This window comes from Pan paniscus, chromosome 20, assembly GCF_029289425.2.
Source record: "Pan paniscus chromosome 20, NHGRI_mPanPan1-v2.0_pri, whole genome shotgun sequence".
Lineage (NCBI taxonomy): Eukaryota > Metazoa > Chordata > Mammalia > Primates > Hominidae > Pan > Pan paniscus.
Window position 1 is genome coordinate 60120097 of NC_073269.2, and position 17665 is coordinate 60137761.

Consider the following 17665-nt stretch of genomic DNA (forward strand, 5'->3'; position numbering starts at 1 on the left):
GGCCTTGTGGGAGTTGTAGTTTCCTGTTTCCGGCTTCGCTTCGGCCCACCCCCACGTCCACCCCGAATCCCTGCTTAAAGGCCTTGCTTTCTTGTCTAACGCCGCAACCAGTCCTCTGAGTTGCCAACGTCTTTCTTCTTGTCTCGACGCCCCGTCGTCCGGCCACAGCGATTCTCTGCTTAGCAGGATCGGTCCACAGCGGGACGTGAGTCCCTTTCCTCCTCGCGGCTTACGGCCTCTCTCCGCCTAGTGCCAGGTGCTAATAAAGTTGTTGTTTCAAATGCGGCCAAGAACATCGCAAGCGGGGACCAATCAGAGAGTAGCTTTGCCTCTATAACGGCGCGAGAATGAGACGTCATCGGTGAGCGACTAACGCTCTGGGAAAGCTTATTTCCTAGAAACAGTGGTGCGCGGAGAGGAGAGGTGAGTGTGATGGAGACCAGGGGGAGCGGGAGGCTGGGCTCCTGGGTCTGGGAGAAGAAGTGTGTGAGGAAAAAGGCGGGTCTTTACAGCTTGGTTTTTGTTTTTTTGTTGTTTGTTTGTTTTGAGACGGAGTCTCGTTCTGTTGCCCAGGTTGGAGAGCAGTGGCGCGATCTCGGCTCATTGCAACCTCCGTCTCCCGGGTTCAAACGATTCTTCTGCCTCAGCCTCCAGAGTAGCTGGGATTACAGGCGCCCGCCACCACCCTTGACTAATTTTTGTATTTTTAGTAGAGACGGGGTTTCCCCATGTTGGTCAAGCTGGTCTCGAACTCCTGATCTCGTGATCCGCCCGCCTCGGCCTCCTAAAGTGCTGTGATTACAGGCATGATCCACCGCGCCTGGCCAATTGTTTGTTTGTTTTGTCTGAGACGAAGTTTCGCTCTTGTTGCCCAGGCTGGAGTGCAGTGGCGCGATCTCGGTTCACTGCAACTTCCGCCTCCCGGATTCAAGCGATTCTCCTGCCTCAGCCTCCCGAGTAGCTGGGATTACAGGCGCGCACCACCACGCCCGGCTAGTTTTTTGTATTTTTAGTAGAGACAGGGTTTCACCATGTTGGCCAGGCTGGTCTCCAACTCCTGACCTCAGGTGATCCACCCGCCTGGGCCTCCCAAAGTGCTGGGATTACAGGCATGAGCCACCGCTCCCGGCTTTTACAGCCTGTTTACCCAAAAGTCTTAATATGCGCCTACCATGGTGTGGCCCTGGGGATGTGGAAGGAGCAAAAATTGTTCGCTACCCTCTTAGAGCTTTGGTTGATGCCTGGCAGACAGGCTTTATCAAATAATTACTTCATTAATCACAAATGTGTGAAGTGCCTTACTGTAGACACGCAGAGCGTGCGGGACACGTTATCACAAAGCAACCTCCTGTAGTCTAGAGCGGGGCGTGTGGGTCAGGGAGGTGGAACGTGAGAGCTGAAGGCTGAGGAGATGCTGGGCTACTAAGAAGTGAGGAGAGCCGGACGCCATGGCTCACTCCTGTAATCCCAGCACTTTGGGTGGCCCAGGCGAAAGGATCGCTTGAGCCCAGCCTGAGCAACACAGTGAGACCCTGTCTCTACAGAAAAATTTAAAAATTAGCCGGGCGTGCTGGTGTGTGCCTGCCATCTCAGCTATCGGGAGGCTGAGGCGGGAGAATCGCTTGAGCCCAGGTGGTCGAGGCTGCCGTGAGCTATGATGGCGCCACTGCACTGCAGCCTAGGTGACAGAGCAAGACATGGTCTCAAAAAAAAGAAAAGAAAAGAAAAAACAAAGTGAAGGAAAGGGTCACTTTAGTTACAAGGGACTCCTGTACAAAGACCTGGAGGTGGGAAGAGACCGATAATGTAACCAACTCAAGTTTCTGCTACTCAGAGGCAGAAGAAGTGGGGGGTGGTGAAAGTAAAGCAGCTTTACTGATCAAATGCTCGCAGATGAGAAATGGCCAAGCTAATGTCTTTAGAAGACCATTTCAAGCTTTAGGCTGGGGAGAGGGGCTTAAAAAGGGGCACTTTGAATGGGAGGCATACAGGAGTGGTGCTGGGTACAAGGTATGTGTGTCTTGCTCCGAAGGCTGTCTTGAGTCACGGGCCACCCGGAGCATGGGCTGGTGTCATGTCAACAATGGCCAGGTTGTAGATTGATCGCCTTGAGGTAATCTCTGGAGTTTTGCAGCTGGGTTTCCATACCTAGTTTGTTTCAAGATTAGCCCCTGCGGCGAGGCGCGGTGGCTTACGCCTGTAATCCCAACAGTTTGGGAGGCCAAGGTGGGTCACTCACTTGAGGTCAAGAGTTCAAGACCAGCCTGGCTTACATAGTGAAACCTTGACTCTACAAAAAAAAAAAAAAAAAAATTAGCTGGGCATGGTGGCAGGTGCCTGTAGTCCCAGCTACTCAGGAGGCTGAGGCAGGAGAATCGCTTGAACCCAGGAGGTGGAGGTTGCAAGTGAGCCAAGACTGCACCACTGCACTCCAACCTGGGTGTCAGAGCCAGACTCCATCTTTAAAAAATAAATAAATAAAGATTAGCCCCTGGAACTTCTAAGTAAGCACATAGATAAGCCAGCAGTGCAAGACAGTGTCTAGTGGGAAAGGAGGGAAACAAAGAATTTCAAAGTATGCTTTCAAGGCTAAAGGCAAGAAAGGAATAAGAAAGTTTGCAAATGCATTTGGAATCTACACCACTTGGTTCCAGTAAGTCTTAGCAAGGTGGCGGTCATAGGGGTGTGCTGCGTCTTGCACAGGTCGGAGCTGGAGACTCGCCAGTGAACAAAAGAAACTAAAGCACCTGTCGTCGTGGAGCCTGCATGCTAGTGGGGTTGATAAAGAAGGACCAGGGTCTTCTGGGAGAGAATCATCGCTCAGTAATAAGGAGGGACTTTGTCGGGGCAAGTTTTTAGGGAACCCTGCTGTCCCTCCCCAGGCCTCGGGATGTCTCTGGCAGATGAGCTCTTAGCTGATCTCGAAGAGGCAGCAGAAGAGGAGGAAGGAGGAAGCTATGGGGAGGAAGAAGAGGAGCCAGCGATCGAGGATGTGCAGGAGGAGACACAGCTGGATCTTTCCGGGGATTCAGTCAAGACCATCGCCAAGCTATGGGACAGTAAGATGGTAAGAGGACAAGAGGTGTTCCTAGCAGGGGGCTCTAGACAGAATCTCCCAGAAAGGGGTGATACAGGCTTCTTTTTGAAGAGTGCTGGATTCTGACTGTCCTCTCCTTTCCTACAGTTTGCTGAGATTATGATGAAGATTGAGGAGTATATCAGCAAGCAAGCCAAAGCTTCAGAAGGTGCTTCCTCCCACTCTGTGCCCCTCCCCATCTCCTGTCTCTCCTGCCGGGCCCCCTGGCTCCCTGGCTGCTTGTGGCTGGGTATATCTCCCTTCAGCCTTTACCAGAGCCTTCTTTTTTTTTTGTTTCACCCCAACCCGTTCCCTTTTCCACTAAATATATATTGCATTGTAAAGCTCATGCTTCTTAAGTCCTTCCTGTTTGCTGAGCTTACTGATCATGATAGGACTCAGCTTGAGGTTTCCCAGACTTCACTGATTGACATGACCGGTTACAGGGTTTTTGCCACATCTGTAAGCCGCTTATCCTATTTGCTTAACATATTCTTTGAGTCTAGGACTTTTTTTCTTAAATTTATCTGAGAAGGAAGCAAATTGCTACCATGAATGGAAAACTGGTATCATTTGGCAAAGACAAAGTCACTGTATAAAAATAGATATATAATTATTAAAGAACCACCTAAGGCTGGGCGCAGTAGCTCATGCCTGTAATCCCAGCACTTTGGGAGGCCGAGGCAGGTGGATCACGAGGTCAGGAGATCAAGACCATCCTGGCTAACACGGTGACACCCCGTCTCTACTAAAAATACAAAAAATTAGCCGGGCGTGGTGGCGGGTGCCTGTAGTCCCAGCTACTCAGGAGGCTGAGGCAGGAGAATGGCGTGAACCTGGGAGGCGGAGCTTGCAGTGAGCCAAGATCGTGCCACTGCACTCCAGCCTGGGCGACAGAGCAAGACTCCGTCTCAAAAAAAAAAAATAACCTAAAACCTTTTCTCATGCCCAAATTGAGAGAACACTAGCTTATCTCATGAGTGCTCAGACTCACTCTTAAGAGGGCAGTCCTGTTACCATTCCTATTTTTTTTTTTTCCTTGAGATGGAGTCTCCCTCTGTCACCCAGGCTGGAGTGCAGTGATGTGATCTTGGCTCATTGCAACCTCCACCTCCCGGGTTCAAGCGATTCTCCTCCCTCAGCCTTATGTATAGCTGGGATTACAGGTATGCAACACCATGCCTGGCTATTTTGTATTTTTTAGTAGAGATAGGGTTTTACCATGTTGACCAGGCTAGTCTCGAACTCCTGACTTCAAGTAATCCGCCCACCTCGGCCTCCCAAAGTGCTGGGATTACAGGCATGAGCCACTACGCCCAGCCTTCCCATTCTTCTTGAATGGAATTTGTTGATGACAGGAAGCCATGGGAGGTTTCTGGGGAAAGAAGTGTAGTGAGAGGGCAGAGTTTCGGGAGACTCACTGCTTGCTTTCTTTAACGTTTACCTGGGTACCCAGTTGAATCGCCCAGGTCTTTGCTCTCATAGTACTCAAGGTCTAGTGGAAGAGGCAGGCCAGGTTCCAGACAGCTATCAGTGGTGGTACCAAGCTGGGGACACCGGAGCCACAGGAGGGACTGGCTGACCCTGCCCCAGGTGTCAGGGAAGAATCGATAGCTGAATTGGACTATAGAGCATGAATGCATGTGCCAGGCAAAGAAAGGGAGAAGGGGGCCCAGGGAAAGACAGCGGCAGGCCTGGGGCCTCAGATATCCAGAGAGAGAATCCTGCAGAGTTCCAGATGCCAGGCTGAGGAATTTCTCCCTCCAGAGGGTTATGGGACACAGAAAGTGACATTTCCTGATGTCAGGCCAGGCTCAGGGATGGAGTCAGACCCCGTCACACCCAGTGTCTGGTTGAGGAGGCAGAGGTGAAACATCTCACAAGCTGTGGCAGTCCCTGTTTACTGGAGGTGCACAAGTGCTGCGGGTACACAGAGGAGGCGTCTGATCCTTCCAGAAAGGGAGGGAAGGATTCTGAGTCGCTGCCTGAGTCTTAAGGACTTAAAGAGCCGTTTGAGCATCAGGGTTAGGAACACAGACTCTGAAGCCACCCTGCCTGGTGTCAGATCTGAGCTCTGCCTTCTACTGGCTGTGACATCAGGCAGTTAGTATTTGCATGACTTTTAAACACAACATCTTTTTGTTTGTTTGTTTTTTGAGACAGGGTCTCACTCTGTCACCCAGGCCAGAATGCAGTGGCACGATCCCAGCTCACTGCAGCCTTGACCTTCTGGGCTCAGGCGTTCCTGCCTCAGCCTCCCAGGCAGCTGGGACCACAGGTGTACACCACCATGCCTGGCTAATTTTTTTTCTTTAATTATGTGTAGAGATGGGGTCTCCCTATGTCGCCCAGGTTGCTCTCCAACTCCTGGGCTCAAGCAGTTCTCCTGCCTCAGCCTCCCAAAGTGCTGGGATTACACTTATGAGCCACTGTGCCTGACCTCTTATTACTAAAGCACAAAGAAGCGTTTTCCAGAAACAGACGTGGGGTAAGGGACGCTCTGGGGAGAAGGAGCAGCACATGCAGAGGCCAGGAGGGGTCTGGCGCGGTGGCTCACGCCTGTCATCCCAGCACTTTGGGTGGTCAAGGCAGATGGATCACCTGAGGTCGGGAGTTCGAGACCAGCCTGCCCAACATGGTGAAACCCTGTCTCTACTAAAAATACAAAAAAAAAAAAAATTAGCTGGGCATGGTGGCACATGCCTGTAATCCCAGCTACTCGGGAGGCTGAGGCAGGAGAATCGCTTGAACCCGGGAGGCGGAGGTTGCAGTGAGCTGAGATCATGCCACTATACTCTAGCCTGGGCAACCAGAGCGAAATTATGTCTCAAAAAAAAAAAGGCTAGGAGGAGTGGGTGTCTGTGATCACTGTGATCACTCCTTTATGGCTGGAGTGGAATAAAATGGGGTGTGGTGAGAGGATGGGGCGGGAAGGGCAGGAGGCCAGACTGCAGAGTTGCTGAGTCAGCAGATAGGAACTGGGCAACTCCCTGTGTGCCAGGTGCTGTCCTGGGTACTCGGGTGTGGGTACAGCCAACGCAGGCACAGCACTGGTCCCTGCAGAGCTTCTGGAGTTGGGGAGGCCTTGAATGTCAGTCCGAGGACTCGGTCATTAGCCTTGGGGCTGTGGGGAGCTGTAGGAGGTTTCACACGGTCAGTTCTGGGGTGGATGGGGTCAAGTCTAGACTGGTGTGGAGGGAGAGGGATTGAAGGCAGGAACACAAGTTCAGGGATGTCTGCAGACATCAGCCTGTCCCTGGTTTACTCTTCAGCCCCTCCTTCCTGACCCCTCCCAACCTCATCCTCCGCCTCCTTCAGCTGCGGGACCCGAGAGGGGGTAGGGAGTTAGATACTCACACCCATGCCTCCGTGTCCTCACAGTGATGGGACCAGTGGAGGCAGCACCTGAATACCGCGTCATCGTGGATGCCAACAACCTGACCGTGGAGATCGAAAATGAGCTGAGTGAGTGCTGGGGGGCAGGCGGAGACAGCCCTGTGTGACGTCCCTCACGCCCCCTCTCCCTTCCCCACTGGCCTTTCCCAGGGTCCTGCCCCTAAGCCCAAGCTCAGATCGAGGTTCACCTGCTGTCACAGAGTGGCTGAAATAAGAAGGAAGTGCGTTCTCTCGCGTATGAGTCTGAGGAGCACTCGGGGATGGTGTGGCCGCTTGGCTGCCTGTAGGGCCCCGGCTCTTTCCATCCTGTTGGTCGGCCACCTGCCTCACGGTGCGAGGTGACTGCCCCACCTCCAGCCATCACCTCCGCATTCCCACCAGCAAGGCGCTTCTTTTCTTTAAGAACATGTCACTGCAGCTCACGTTTTACAGACCAGAACTAATTCCCCTGGTCACACCTAGCGGTAAGGGCGGCTGAGAAAGCCTGTATGCTGGTGCCCGTGTGCCAGGCTACAAGCCAGGGCTTCAGTTACTAAAGGAAGAAGGGGACATGGGTGTTAGGGCCAACCAGCAGAGTCTATCTTCCATCTCACCCGACAACCTCCTGTCCCGTTTACCCTAGACATCATCCATAAGTTCATCCGGGATAAGTACTCAAAGAGATTCCCTGAACTGGAGTCCTTGGTCCCCAATGCACTGGATTACATCCGCACGGTCAAGGTGAGCGCAGAGAAGGTGGGGTGCTTCTGCTGGTGTGAAGGGGCAGGCGGGGCTCACTCTCGGACCCCCTCCCAGAGGCCTCAGGGTCTGGAGACGATGGAGAGGCGTGGATGAGGGCTCAGTGGTCTGCTCTGCCCAGCGTGGGGGGGACGGAGCCTGGACAGGACTTTCTCAGGGCTCCCCTCCTACCCCCGCTGGCCTGACCCACGCTGCTCCCGCTGTGGTCGGAGCCGGTGGCATTGGGGTTGACACAGGGCAGGCACACGGAGATTTGGGGGAGAGAGACGTCTAAGTGCGGAGAGCTGGAGAGGGAACAAGCAGGGAGGAAGTGAGGCGGGGAAGGAGGGGACGGGGAAGAGGTCGGATCACGTCCAGCCTTTGGGTCTTAGGAGAAAGCCAAGGAAGGGTTTCGGAAAAGAGGGGCAGGTGTGCGTGAGGGCTGGGAGAGGAGGAGGTCCCCACGCGTGTCCAGGAAAGGATTAGGATGGCGGTGGGGAAGCCCCTGCAGGGAAGCGAGGCCGCGGATTTGCACTCCGACTTGATGCGGGCCAGGGGCTTGTGAGGCCATGGTCTTTCCAGACGCCACTCTGCCTGGGCTCCATTTCCAGGTCAGCGAAAGCAGGGCAGATGGTGTGGATGCTTGAGGCGGTGGAGGCAGGAATGGTGTGGATGCTTCAGGCGGTGGAGGCAGGAGAGGCCCCCAGTGCAGAGACCCTGACTGTCCCAGTGTCCCCAAGAAGAGACCTGAGGAGGTGCTGAGCAAGAGAGGTTCTCGAGCCTTCCTGAGTTCCCGAGCCTCCCCTATCTTCTCTGCTCGCCCCCAGGAGCTGGGCAACAGCCTGGACAAGTGCAAGAACAATGAGAACCTGCAGCAGATCCTCACCAATGCCACCATCATGGTCGTCAGCGTCACCGCCTCCACCACCCAGGGGTATGTCCGCTGCGAGGGAGGCGCCGGGCCCTAATGGGACTGGGGATTAGGCTGGAGCTACACACACAGGTGTACACACGCACACACACATACACACATGCACACACAGAACTGAGAGGGTTGGGGCTGGGCACACCAGGCAGGCGGGAGACCCAGGAGGCTGGGCCCATCCGCCCCTGCAGGCAGCAGCTGTCGGAGGAGGAGCTGGAGCGGCTGGAGGAGGCCTGTGACATGGCGCTGGAGCTGAACGCCTCCAAGCACCGCATCTACGAGTACGTGGAGTCCCGGATGTCCTTCATCGCACCCAACCTGTCCATCATTATTGGGGCATCCACGGCCGCCAAGATCATGGGTGAGTCCCCGGGCTGGGTCCCATGGAGCGGGGGTCTGCTGACACTGTGACCTTGGGAAGGCTACATCCTTTTCTGTAGAATGGGGGCTTTGGCACCTGGACCTCAGCACCCCGTCTGCCTGGACATCACAGAGGTCAGCCAGCCTGGCACACAGTAAAGCCTCGTCTGTGGGAAAAACACTCCCCCACAGCTCCTTCTCCCTCCCCTGTGCCGGAAACCCAGAGATGACCACACCTAGGCCCTGTTGTCAGGGAGCTCCTGGTTTGGTGAAAATGGTTCCAAAACACAGACATCCCTGGAACGGCGTTAGTGTGGCTTAGCACAAACGTGGTGGTCAGCTTCCTGTTGGGGGCCTCCTCCCTGCACCCCCAGGCCCTCCCTCTCTGAGCCTCCTTTGCATCTGCCCCTCACGGAATGGGCCAGGTCGCCCGCCTGGCAGGGCTATCGAGGAATCCAACCAGAACTTCATGTAAAGGTGCCCGGCACACGTCGAGCCCCCAGGCAGATTCACGCACCCCCACCTCCCTGCTTTCTTCTGACCGCCCCCCCTTCCTCCCTCCCTCCCACCGCAGGTGTGGCCGGCGGCCTGACGAACCTCTCCAAGATGCCCGCCTGCAACATCATGCTGCTCGGGGCCCAGCGCAAGACGCTGTCGGGCTTCTCGTCTACCTCAGTGCTGCCCCACACCGGCTACATCTACCACAGTGACATCGTGCAGTCCCTGCCACCGGTAAGCCCACCGCGTCACGGCCCCTCCCCCGGCCCCCCTGGAGCCTTCCGCTGTGCCCAGACAGCCTGAGCAGCCACCCACCATCTGGCCCAGCTGACGGTAGCACTCAGGAGCTGGGCACAGGGTGGCATGGGACGTGAGAGCCAGGGCTCTGCAGCAGACCAGCTCCAGCACCCACCCGTCGGGTGACTGTGGGCAAGAGGCGTGAGCGCCCTGTGCCTCAGTCTCCTCCCCTATCAAATGGGAGCACAGCGCCTGCTTCATGAGTTGGGACGAGGGCTCAGTGCAGATGAAGCACTTACAGGTCAGGCCTAGCTCACAACAAGCAGCGTCGGGTTAGCGTGCAGCTGCTCCGAAGACCACCCTCAGGTTTGACCATTCACTAGAAAGACTCACAGAATCCACTGAGGGCTGCACATCAGCCATGGGGAGAGACACACTGGAGGGGCAGGAGAGGTCACCAACCTCGGAGCTTCCCGGGTCCTCTCCCTGCAGTCGGGACACATCACCCTCCCAGCATCGACGCCTGACAGCACACACACAGGCCCGCTAGCCTGGCGGGGCGCAGTGGCTCGCACTGGTCATCCCAGCACTTTGTGAGGCCGAGGCGGGCAGATCACCTGAGGTCAAGTGTTCGAGACCAGCCTGGCCAACATGGTGAAACCCCATCTCTACCAAAAATACAAAAAAACTAGCTGGGTATAGTGGCACACACTTATAATCCCAGCTACTTGGGAGGCTGAGGCAGGAGAATCACTTGAACCCAGGAGGTGGAGGTTGCAGTGAACTAAGATCATACCACTGCCCTCCAGCCTGGGTGACAGAGTGAGACTCTGTCTCAAAAAAAAAAAAAAAAAACAAGCAAGACAGGTTCTGGGACAGACAGGCCTGGGTCCAGACCCTGCTCTGTCCGACTGTGGCAAGTTACCTCAGGCTCACGGCCTTGTGCCCTGCCTGGCCTCCCCCAGGGATGGGGAGAACAATAGCACTGATGGCCAAGGCTGGGTGGGCACTTCCTGGCCCCACCCCCCAGCCCTGTGTGGGTTTTTTTTTTTTTGTGGTCTTTTCTGCGACCCTTTAGGTCAGGCACTGCTACTGGAATACACCCAGGGAGGCTGGCAGGTCACCCCATCCTGGGAGGAGAGAGAGTGGGCGATAGAACCCAGGACGGGTGGGCCTGGGGCTCGGGGCTCCAGCTGCCTCACTGCACCCCTGCCATCACCACCGCCTCACAGCCCTGGGCATATAGGTTAAACCTGCCCCAGGAGCCTGATGTCTTGTCACCCAGGCCTCTGCCTCTTCATCTGGCCATCTCACATCGGTCCAGGCACAGGCCGTAGACACCACAGGCCTGTAAGGGAGGCCAGGGCTGGCCATTGCTTCACTGTGGCTGACAGCTGGGCTCTGTTTGCAGTTTGGATTGGAACCCTGGCTCCATCACCTGCTGGCTGTCTCCCTGGCCACATGACTTGAAGCCTTGGTTTCCACATCTGAAAAGGGGGTGCAATGATCACACCAGCCCGATATTTGAATATTTGATGAGATGATCCAAGGGGCGTGCTTAGCACGGGGTTGGCATCCAGGCCGAGTGCACTCCCCCCGGCGTCTCCACAGTCACCACCGTCCTCGTTGTCAGCGTGTCTTACTGTCATCCTTACCTGACGGCCACTTACCAGCTGGGACATGGCTCTGTGCCCTGCCCTCATCCCCTCTTCCTGTGAAGGAGGAGCTGAGAGCACACACCTCTAGAGCCCAAGGGTGGAAAGCCCCCTTCCAGGACCCCGGGTAGAGCCAGAGGAGGAGCGCGCGCGGTTGCTTTGCTGTTACCTCTGTCTGTCTGTCTCACACAGATTCCACCCCCGTTTTCCGTTGCTCCAGGATCTGCGGCGGAAAGCGGCCCGGCTGGTGGCCGCCAAGTGCACACTGGCAGCCCGTGTGGACAGTTTCCACGAGAGCACAGAAGGGAAGGTGAGGAGGGAAAGGTGAGGGGCGGCCGGGCGTCCTCTGGGCCTGGGGTGTCTCTGCAGGGAGAGCCCTCAGCAGGGAGCCCACCCCAGCGAGCACTGTCCTACCAAGGCGGAGGCAGTGCTTCTGCCCACCCTCCCTGGGGTCAGGCACCCCCTTCCCCAGTGGGGTTTCCTAGGTCTGCTGTTGGAAGGTAGCATGCACCTACTGGCTTAAAACAGTGCAGGTGTGGCCGGGTGCAGTAGCTCACACCTGTAATCCCAGCACTTTGGGAGGCCAAGGTGGGCGGGTCACAAGGTCAGGAGTTTGAGACCAGCCTGGCCAACATGGTGAAACCCCATCTCTACCAAAATTAGCCGGGTGTGGTGGCACGCACCTGTAATCCCAGTTACTCAGGAGGCTGAGGCAGGAGAATTGCTTGAACCTGGGAGACGGAGGTTGCAGTGAACTGAGATTGCATCATTGCACTCCAGCTTGGGTGACATAGGGAGACTCCATCTAAAAACAAAAACAAAAACAAAAAACAGTACAGGTTTATTATCTGTGGTCCTGTAGGTCAGAAGTCCAAAATGAGTTTCACTGGGCTGAAGTCAGGGTGTCAGCCTGGAGTGTTCCTTCTGGGGGATTCAAGGGATAATCCATTCCCTTGTCTTTTCCAGCTTCTAGGGGTCACTGGCACCCCTTAGCTCGTGGCCCTCCCTCTGTCTGCGGAGCCAGCCACATAGCACCCTCAGACCTCTCTCTGACTCTGCTTCTGTCTTCATATCTCGGCCTCTGTTTTGTTCCCCTCTTCTATTTTAAGGGCCCCTGTGGCTATACTGAGCCTACTCAGATGCTCCAGGATAGTCTTCCCAGCTCACAATCCTTAAAATCCTTCTTAACCTCTTCACGTCCCTTTTGCCCTGTGATTCTGGGAATTAGAACATGGGCCTCTTTGGGCATGTGTGTGTTGGTGGGGGCGTAATTTGCCTTCCACACCAGGATCTGTCCCCGCTGCAACAGGGGATGTTATTCAAGTAATTATTCAGTTACCTTCTGTCTTCCTTGGTAGATGTACTCGGGAGAGGAGACGTTTTCTGTCTTGTGAACTGTCGTTTGCCAAGCACCCAGCCTGGCACAGCGTTCAGGTGTTCCGTGTCCCCTTCTCCTTTCCCTCTCCCCATCTCACCCCTGGTCTGGGTGTGGGGGCTGCAGCTGTGAGTAGCACAGACAGGACCCCTGCCCCGTGGCGTGGACATTCTTGTTGGGGCCGGGTCAAAGAGACAGTCAACAGGTGAACTCTGTCCTGCGTCTAGCGGTGCTAAGTCAACACCAAGAAGAAAAAGAAGGGGTGGCGGTGAGGCAGCATTAGGTGCTGATTTAACTAAGGCACGTGGATACTCGGGGGGCCCACTCAGAGGAGGCCTGGGTGGGCAGCCCACGCGAGCAGCTGCAGGACCTCCCCCTCGCCCTCCCCAGGTGGGCTACGAACTGAAGGATGAGATCGAGCGCAAATTCGACAAGTGGCAGGAGCCGCCGCCCGTGAAGCAGGTGAAGCCGCTGCCTGCGCCCCTGGATGGACAGCGGAAGAAGCGAGGCGGCCGCAGGTGAGGGGCCCTGGGGGTCCAGTAGGCATGGGGGTCATGGAGGGGAGAAGCCGGCATCCTCCTCCCAGCTGACTCCCTGGCGCCGCCCACCCACCCGTCCCCAGGTACCGCAAGATGAAGGAGCGGCTGGGGCTGACGGAGATCCGGAAGCAGGCCAACCGTATGAGCTTCGGAGAGGTCAGACTCCCAGAGCGCCCTCCTCAACCCCACAGGCAGCCAGCCGCCACTGCCCTCTGCCTCCTGCCACCGTCCCTCCTCTCGTCCCTTGGCCCTGGCTCATGTCTAGGGCGCTGTCCCAGCCTCCTCCCTCATCCCCCGGCCTCTATTCTCGTTTCAATCCATTCAGCCCCAAAGTGACCCTTGCAACCCTCGGAGCCTGTGTCTCCGGTGCTTAGAACCCCTGCAGCTTCCCATCGCCCCAGACTCCTTGGCCGGTTCCTCCCTGCCCAGAGGCTCCGCAGTGCCCTGCTGCACGGCCGCCCCGTCCCTGGGCCCCACCAGTCTCTGTTACCCCAGCGTCATCCCCTTGGTCCTGCAAGACCGAACTCAGAGGCCACCTCATCCTATTAAACCTGTTCTGGTTCCTGGCATCCCCCGACCCACACGAGTAAGGAAGGAATGGCCTCCCAACTCTGAGCTCACAGGGCAGTGCTAGGACCGGGCCCCTCTCAGGCTCCCCAGCATCCCCCGCTTGTGTGGGCCCCCAGGCCTCAGCCGGGCCGAGTGGGTACCGGAGCAGGTGCCCGTGGGACCGGCCGGCTGGTGACCGCTGGGCTTCCGGCTGCTGGAGGGGGTGCCTCGGTGGCTGGAGGGCAGGGCCTGGTCGCTGAACTGCAGGGCGCCTCCTCTTCCCCCTAGATCGAGGAGGACGCCTACCAGGAGGACCTGGGATTCAGCCTGGGCCACCTGGGCAAGTCGGGCAGTGGGCGTGTGCGGCAGACGCAGGTAAACGAGGCCACCAAGGCCAGGATCTCCAAGACGCTGCAGGTATGGGCCAGACCCAGGTGGGGCTGGGGACCGAGGGACACAAGGTCGGGGGAGCCCAGATCGCAGCCTCCCTGTCCTCCCCACAGCGGACCCTGCAGAAGCAGAGCGTCGTGTATGGCGGGAAGTCCACCATCCGCGACCGCTCCTCGGGCACGGCCTCCAGCGTGGCCTTCACCCCACTCCAGGTACCTCCCCTGGGCCGGCTCTGTCCTCAGCCCTGAGACCTTGGCAAGGCCCCTTGCCCTCTGCCCCTGTGAAGAAGGCCAGGATGAGTCTCCTCAGGGGGCTGTTGTGGAGGGTGTGGTGACGAGGTATGCGGAGGACGTAGACAGCTCCTGGCACACAGGAAGAGGTTAGCAGAGACGAGAGGCCAGCGCTGAGCAGTCCTCGTGAGCACGCACTGCTTCAGAACCAGGCCCACAGCTGTGTTCAGGGCACCCAGTTCCTCTGTCGGGCTGTGAGCGGGTTACACTGCTCAGCCTCCAGGCCCTCCAGTTCAAAATGGCCAGGACGGTTAAGGTAACCTCAGGACCCCACTCGAGAAGGTTCCCGGCTAGGCGGGCTTGGATGTCAAGTGTGGGTCCAGGCCCCAGCCAGTCAGCAGTGAGCAGCGTGGAGCGTGGCAGTCACCGCATCGTCGGAGCCTCGGTTTACCATCCACAGAGCAGGGCGAGCCTGCACCACGGGGGCGAGACAGCAGCGAGCTCATCTGCCCAGTCAGCGGGTGTCTACGCAGCACCTGCTGAGTTCCATCGGTGTCCCCGGCTCTGGGGATGAAGCGACGAATGAGAGACAAGTCTTACCTTCTTGGAGCCAGTGGGTGGCCGGGCACAGACAGCTCAGTAAGATGTCCAGTGTAGGAGAAGGCAGAAATGCCAGGCCGGGCACAGACAGCTCAGTAAGATGTCCAGTGTAGGAGAAGGCAGAAATGCCAGGCCGGGCACAGACAGCTCAGTAAGATGTCCAGTGTAGGAGAAGGCAGAAATGCCAGGCCGGGCGCAGACAGCTCAGTAAGATGCCCAGTGTAGTAGAAGGCAGAAATGCCAGGCCGGGCGCAGACAGCTCAGTAAGATGTCCAGTGTAGGAGAAGGCAGAAATGCCAGGCCGGGCGCAGACAGCTCAGTAAGATGTCCAGTGTAGGAGAAGGCAGAAATGCCAGGCCGGGCACAGACAGCTCAGTAAGATGTCCAGTGTAGGAGAAGGCAGAAATGCCAGGCCGGGCGCGGTGGCTCACGCCGTAATCCCAGCACTTTGGGAGGCCGAGGCGGGTGGATCATGAGGTCAGGAGATCGAGACCATCCTGGCTAACACGGTGAAACCCTGTCTCTACTAAAAATACAAAAACTTAGCCGGGCATGGTGGCGGGTGCCTGTAGTCCCAGCTACTTGGGAGGCTGTGGCAGGAGAATGGCGTGAACCCGGGAGGCAGAGCTTGCAGTGAGCCGAGATCGTGCCACTGCACTCCAGCCTGGGCGACAGGGCCAGACTCCATCTCAAAAAAAAAAAAAGAAGGCAGAAATGCCAGGGAGGGGAGGAGGTGGAAGGTAGGAGGTGGGACAGGGGAGGCTCTTGTTTTGGAGCAGCCAGGGAGGGCCTCTTTGAAAAGATGAGGCCAGTGGCTGTGCCTTTCCAAGCCTCCCCTCCTCCATCATGAGGTGCTCAGGACTGAAAAGAACGCACAGGAAGCACTTGGCACTGGGCTCACCATTAGAGCCCAATGACTGGGTCCTGTTACTATTTTTAGAGACGGGGGCTCGCTCTGTTGCCTTGAAAATATTTAGGAAGTGCCAGCCAGGTGTTGGCTCCCATTGCTGCCACTATGATCGTCAGTGGTGTTGGTGTGATTTGTGCTAGGACCTCGGGCCAGCCATGTCCCCCAGGGACTCAGTTTCCTTATGCAGAAACGGGGCAGGATTGGCTGTCCTCAAGCATTGGTGTTTTTAGCACCCCCTGAGGAACTTCATACAAATCTAGGCGCCCTGGTTCCTCCCCACCCTCTCCCTCCAGACCCACTGAGTCAGAATCTCCCAAAACAGGGCAACTCCAGGGACAGGCAAACTGTCTCATGCCCACCAAGGCCTGAGTGCCATGGGGAAGGGCCTGGGGGGCTCTGATGGGTCACAGTTGGGGCCTTCTCCTCACCTAACCCATCTTCCTCTCTCCCTCACCTGCCCAGGGCCTGGAGATTGTGAACCCACAGGCGGCAGAGAAGAAGGTGGCTGAGGCCAACCAGAAGTATTTCTCCAGCATGGCTGAGTTCCTCAAGGTCAAGGGCGAGAAGAGTGGCCTTATGTCTACCTGAATGACTGCGTGTGTCCAAGGTGGCTTCCCACTGAAGGGACACAGAGGTCCAGTCCTTCTGAAGGGCTGGGATCGGGTTCTGGCAGGGAGAACCTGCCCTGCCACTGGCCCCATTGCTGGGACTGCCCAGGGAGGAGGCCTTGGAAGAGTCCGGCCTGGCCTCCCCCAGGACCGAGATCACCGCCCAGTATGGGCTAGAGCAGGTCTTCATCATGCCTTGTCTTTTTTATTTTAACTGAGAAAGGAGATACTTTTTTGAAAAGAGTACAATTAAAAGGACATTGTCAAGATCTGTCCTTGGGGAGTGATCATTTTTCAAACAGCCGGGGCAACTAGAAGAATCAGAGCTGTGGAGCTTTGAGAAAAGAGCCTGGCCCTCGGGTCCAAGCGGTGTCTAGGCCCACTCCCTTCCCCGTTACTTTCTCGTCATGGGATCCCAGAAGGAAAAAGCCCTCTCCAACCCCCTGGAGAACCGCAGTCACTTTGATAGCAAATGATGTGGCTGCCAACAGCCACAGATCTCAGCGCAGGCCGACCGGGATTGCTGTCCACCTCAGGCCAGCCTCCTCACCTTTCCAAGCCTCCCTACCTACGCCCAGGTGCCCAGGACTGGAAAGAATGCGCAGAAAGCACTTAGCATGGGACTTGCCATCAGCGCCCTATAACCAGGTCCTGTTATGATTGGGTTTTTTAGAGACGGGGTCTCTGTTGCCCAGGTTGGAGTACAGTGATGCGATGAAGCTCACTACAGCCTCAAACTCCTGGGCTGGGATTACAGGCGTGAACCAGCACAGCTGGCCTCCTGGTTAATTTACATTTTTTTTTTTTTTCTGAGGTGGAGTCTCGCTCTGTCGCCCAGGCTAGAGTACAGTGGTGCAATCTTGGCTCACTGCAACCTCTACCTCCCGGGTTCAAGCAATTCTCCTGCCTCAGCCTCCTGAGTAGCTGGGATTACAGGCATGCGCCACCACATCCCACTAATTTTTATAGTTTTTAGTAGAGACAGGGTTTCGCCATGTTGGTCAGGCTGTTCTCAAACTCCTGACCTCATGATATGCCCACCTCAGTCTCCCAAAGTGCCAGGATTACAGGTGTGAGCCACCACCCCAGCCCCATTTTTAAATTGTTTATAGACAGGGTCGTGCTCTGTTACCCAGGCTGGGCTTGAACTCCTGTGCTCAAGTGACCTTTCCACCTCAGCCTCCCTAAGTGTTGAGATTACAGGCTTGAGCCGCTGTGTCTGGCCTCTTCTTCTTCTTATTATTTTTTTTTTTGAGACAGAATCTCACTCTGTTGCCCAGGCTGGAGTGCAGTGGGATGATCCTGACTCATGGCAACCTCCACCTCCCGGGTCCAGGTGATTCTCCTGCCTCAGTCTCCTGAGTAGCTGGGATTACAGGCGCCCATGGGTTTTGTTTGTTTGTTTGTTTTTCAGACGGAGTCTTGCTCTGTTACCCAGGCTGCAGTGCAATGACGTGGTCTCGGCTCACTGCAAACTCCGCCTCCCAGGTTGAAGTGATTCTCCTGCCTCAGCCTCCCGAATAGCTGGGATTACAGGCGCCCGCCACCACGCCTGGCTAATTTTGTATTTTTAGCAGAGACGGGGTTTCACCATGTTGGC

General features: G+C 56.5%; 1 protein-coding gene across 1 annotated transcript; it reads left to right on the top strand.

The window, feature by feature from the left end:
• Window positions 1–22: 22 nt before the first annotated feature.
• Window positions 23–16334, top strand: PRPF31 (pre-mRNA processing factor 31). The gene is made up of 14 exons (XM_003830154.4): window positions 23–423; window positions 2883–3067; window positions 3185–3245; window positions 6458–6541; window positions 7095–7192; window positions 8017–8123; window positions 8306–8475; window positions 9049–9206; window positions 11085–11174; window positions 12630–12757; window positions 12862–12934; window positions 13616–13744; window positions 13831–13929; window positions 15920–16334. Exons 2-14 carry the CDS (start codon window positions 2891–2893, stop codon window positions 16043–16045), a joined length of 1500 nt encoding a protein of 499 aa, XP_003830202.1. The 5' UTR covers window positions 23–423; window positions 2883–2890; the 3' UTR covers window positions 16046–16334.
• The last annotated feature ends 1331 nt before the right edge of the window (window positions 16335–17665 follow it).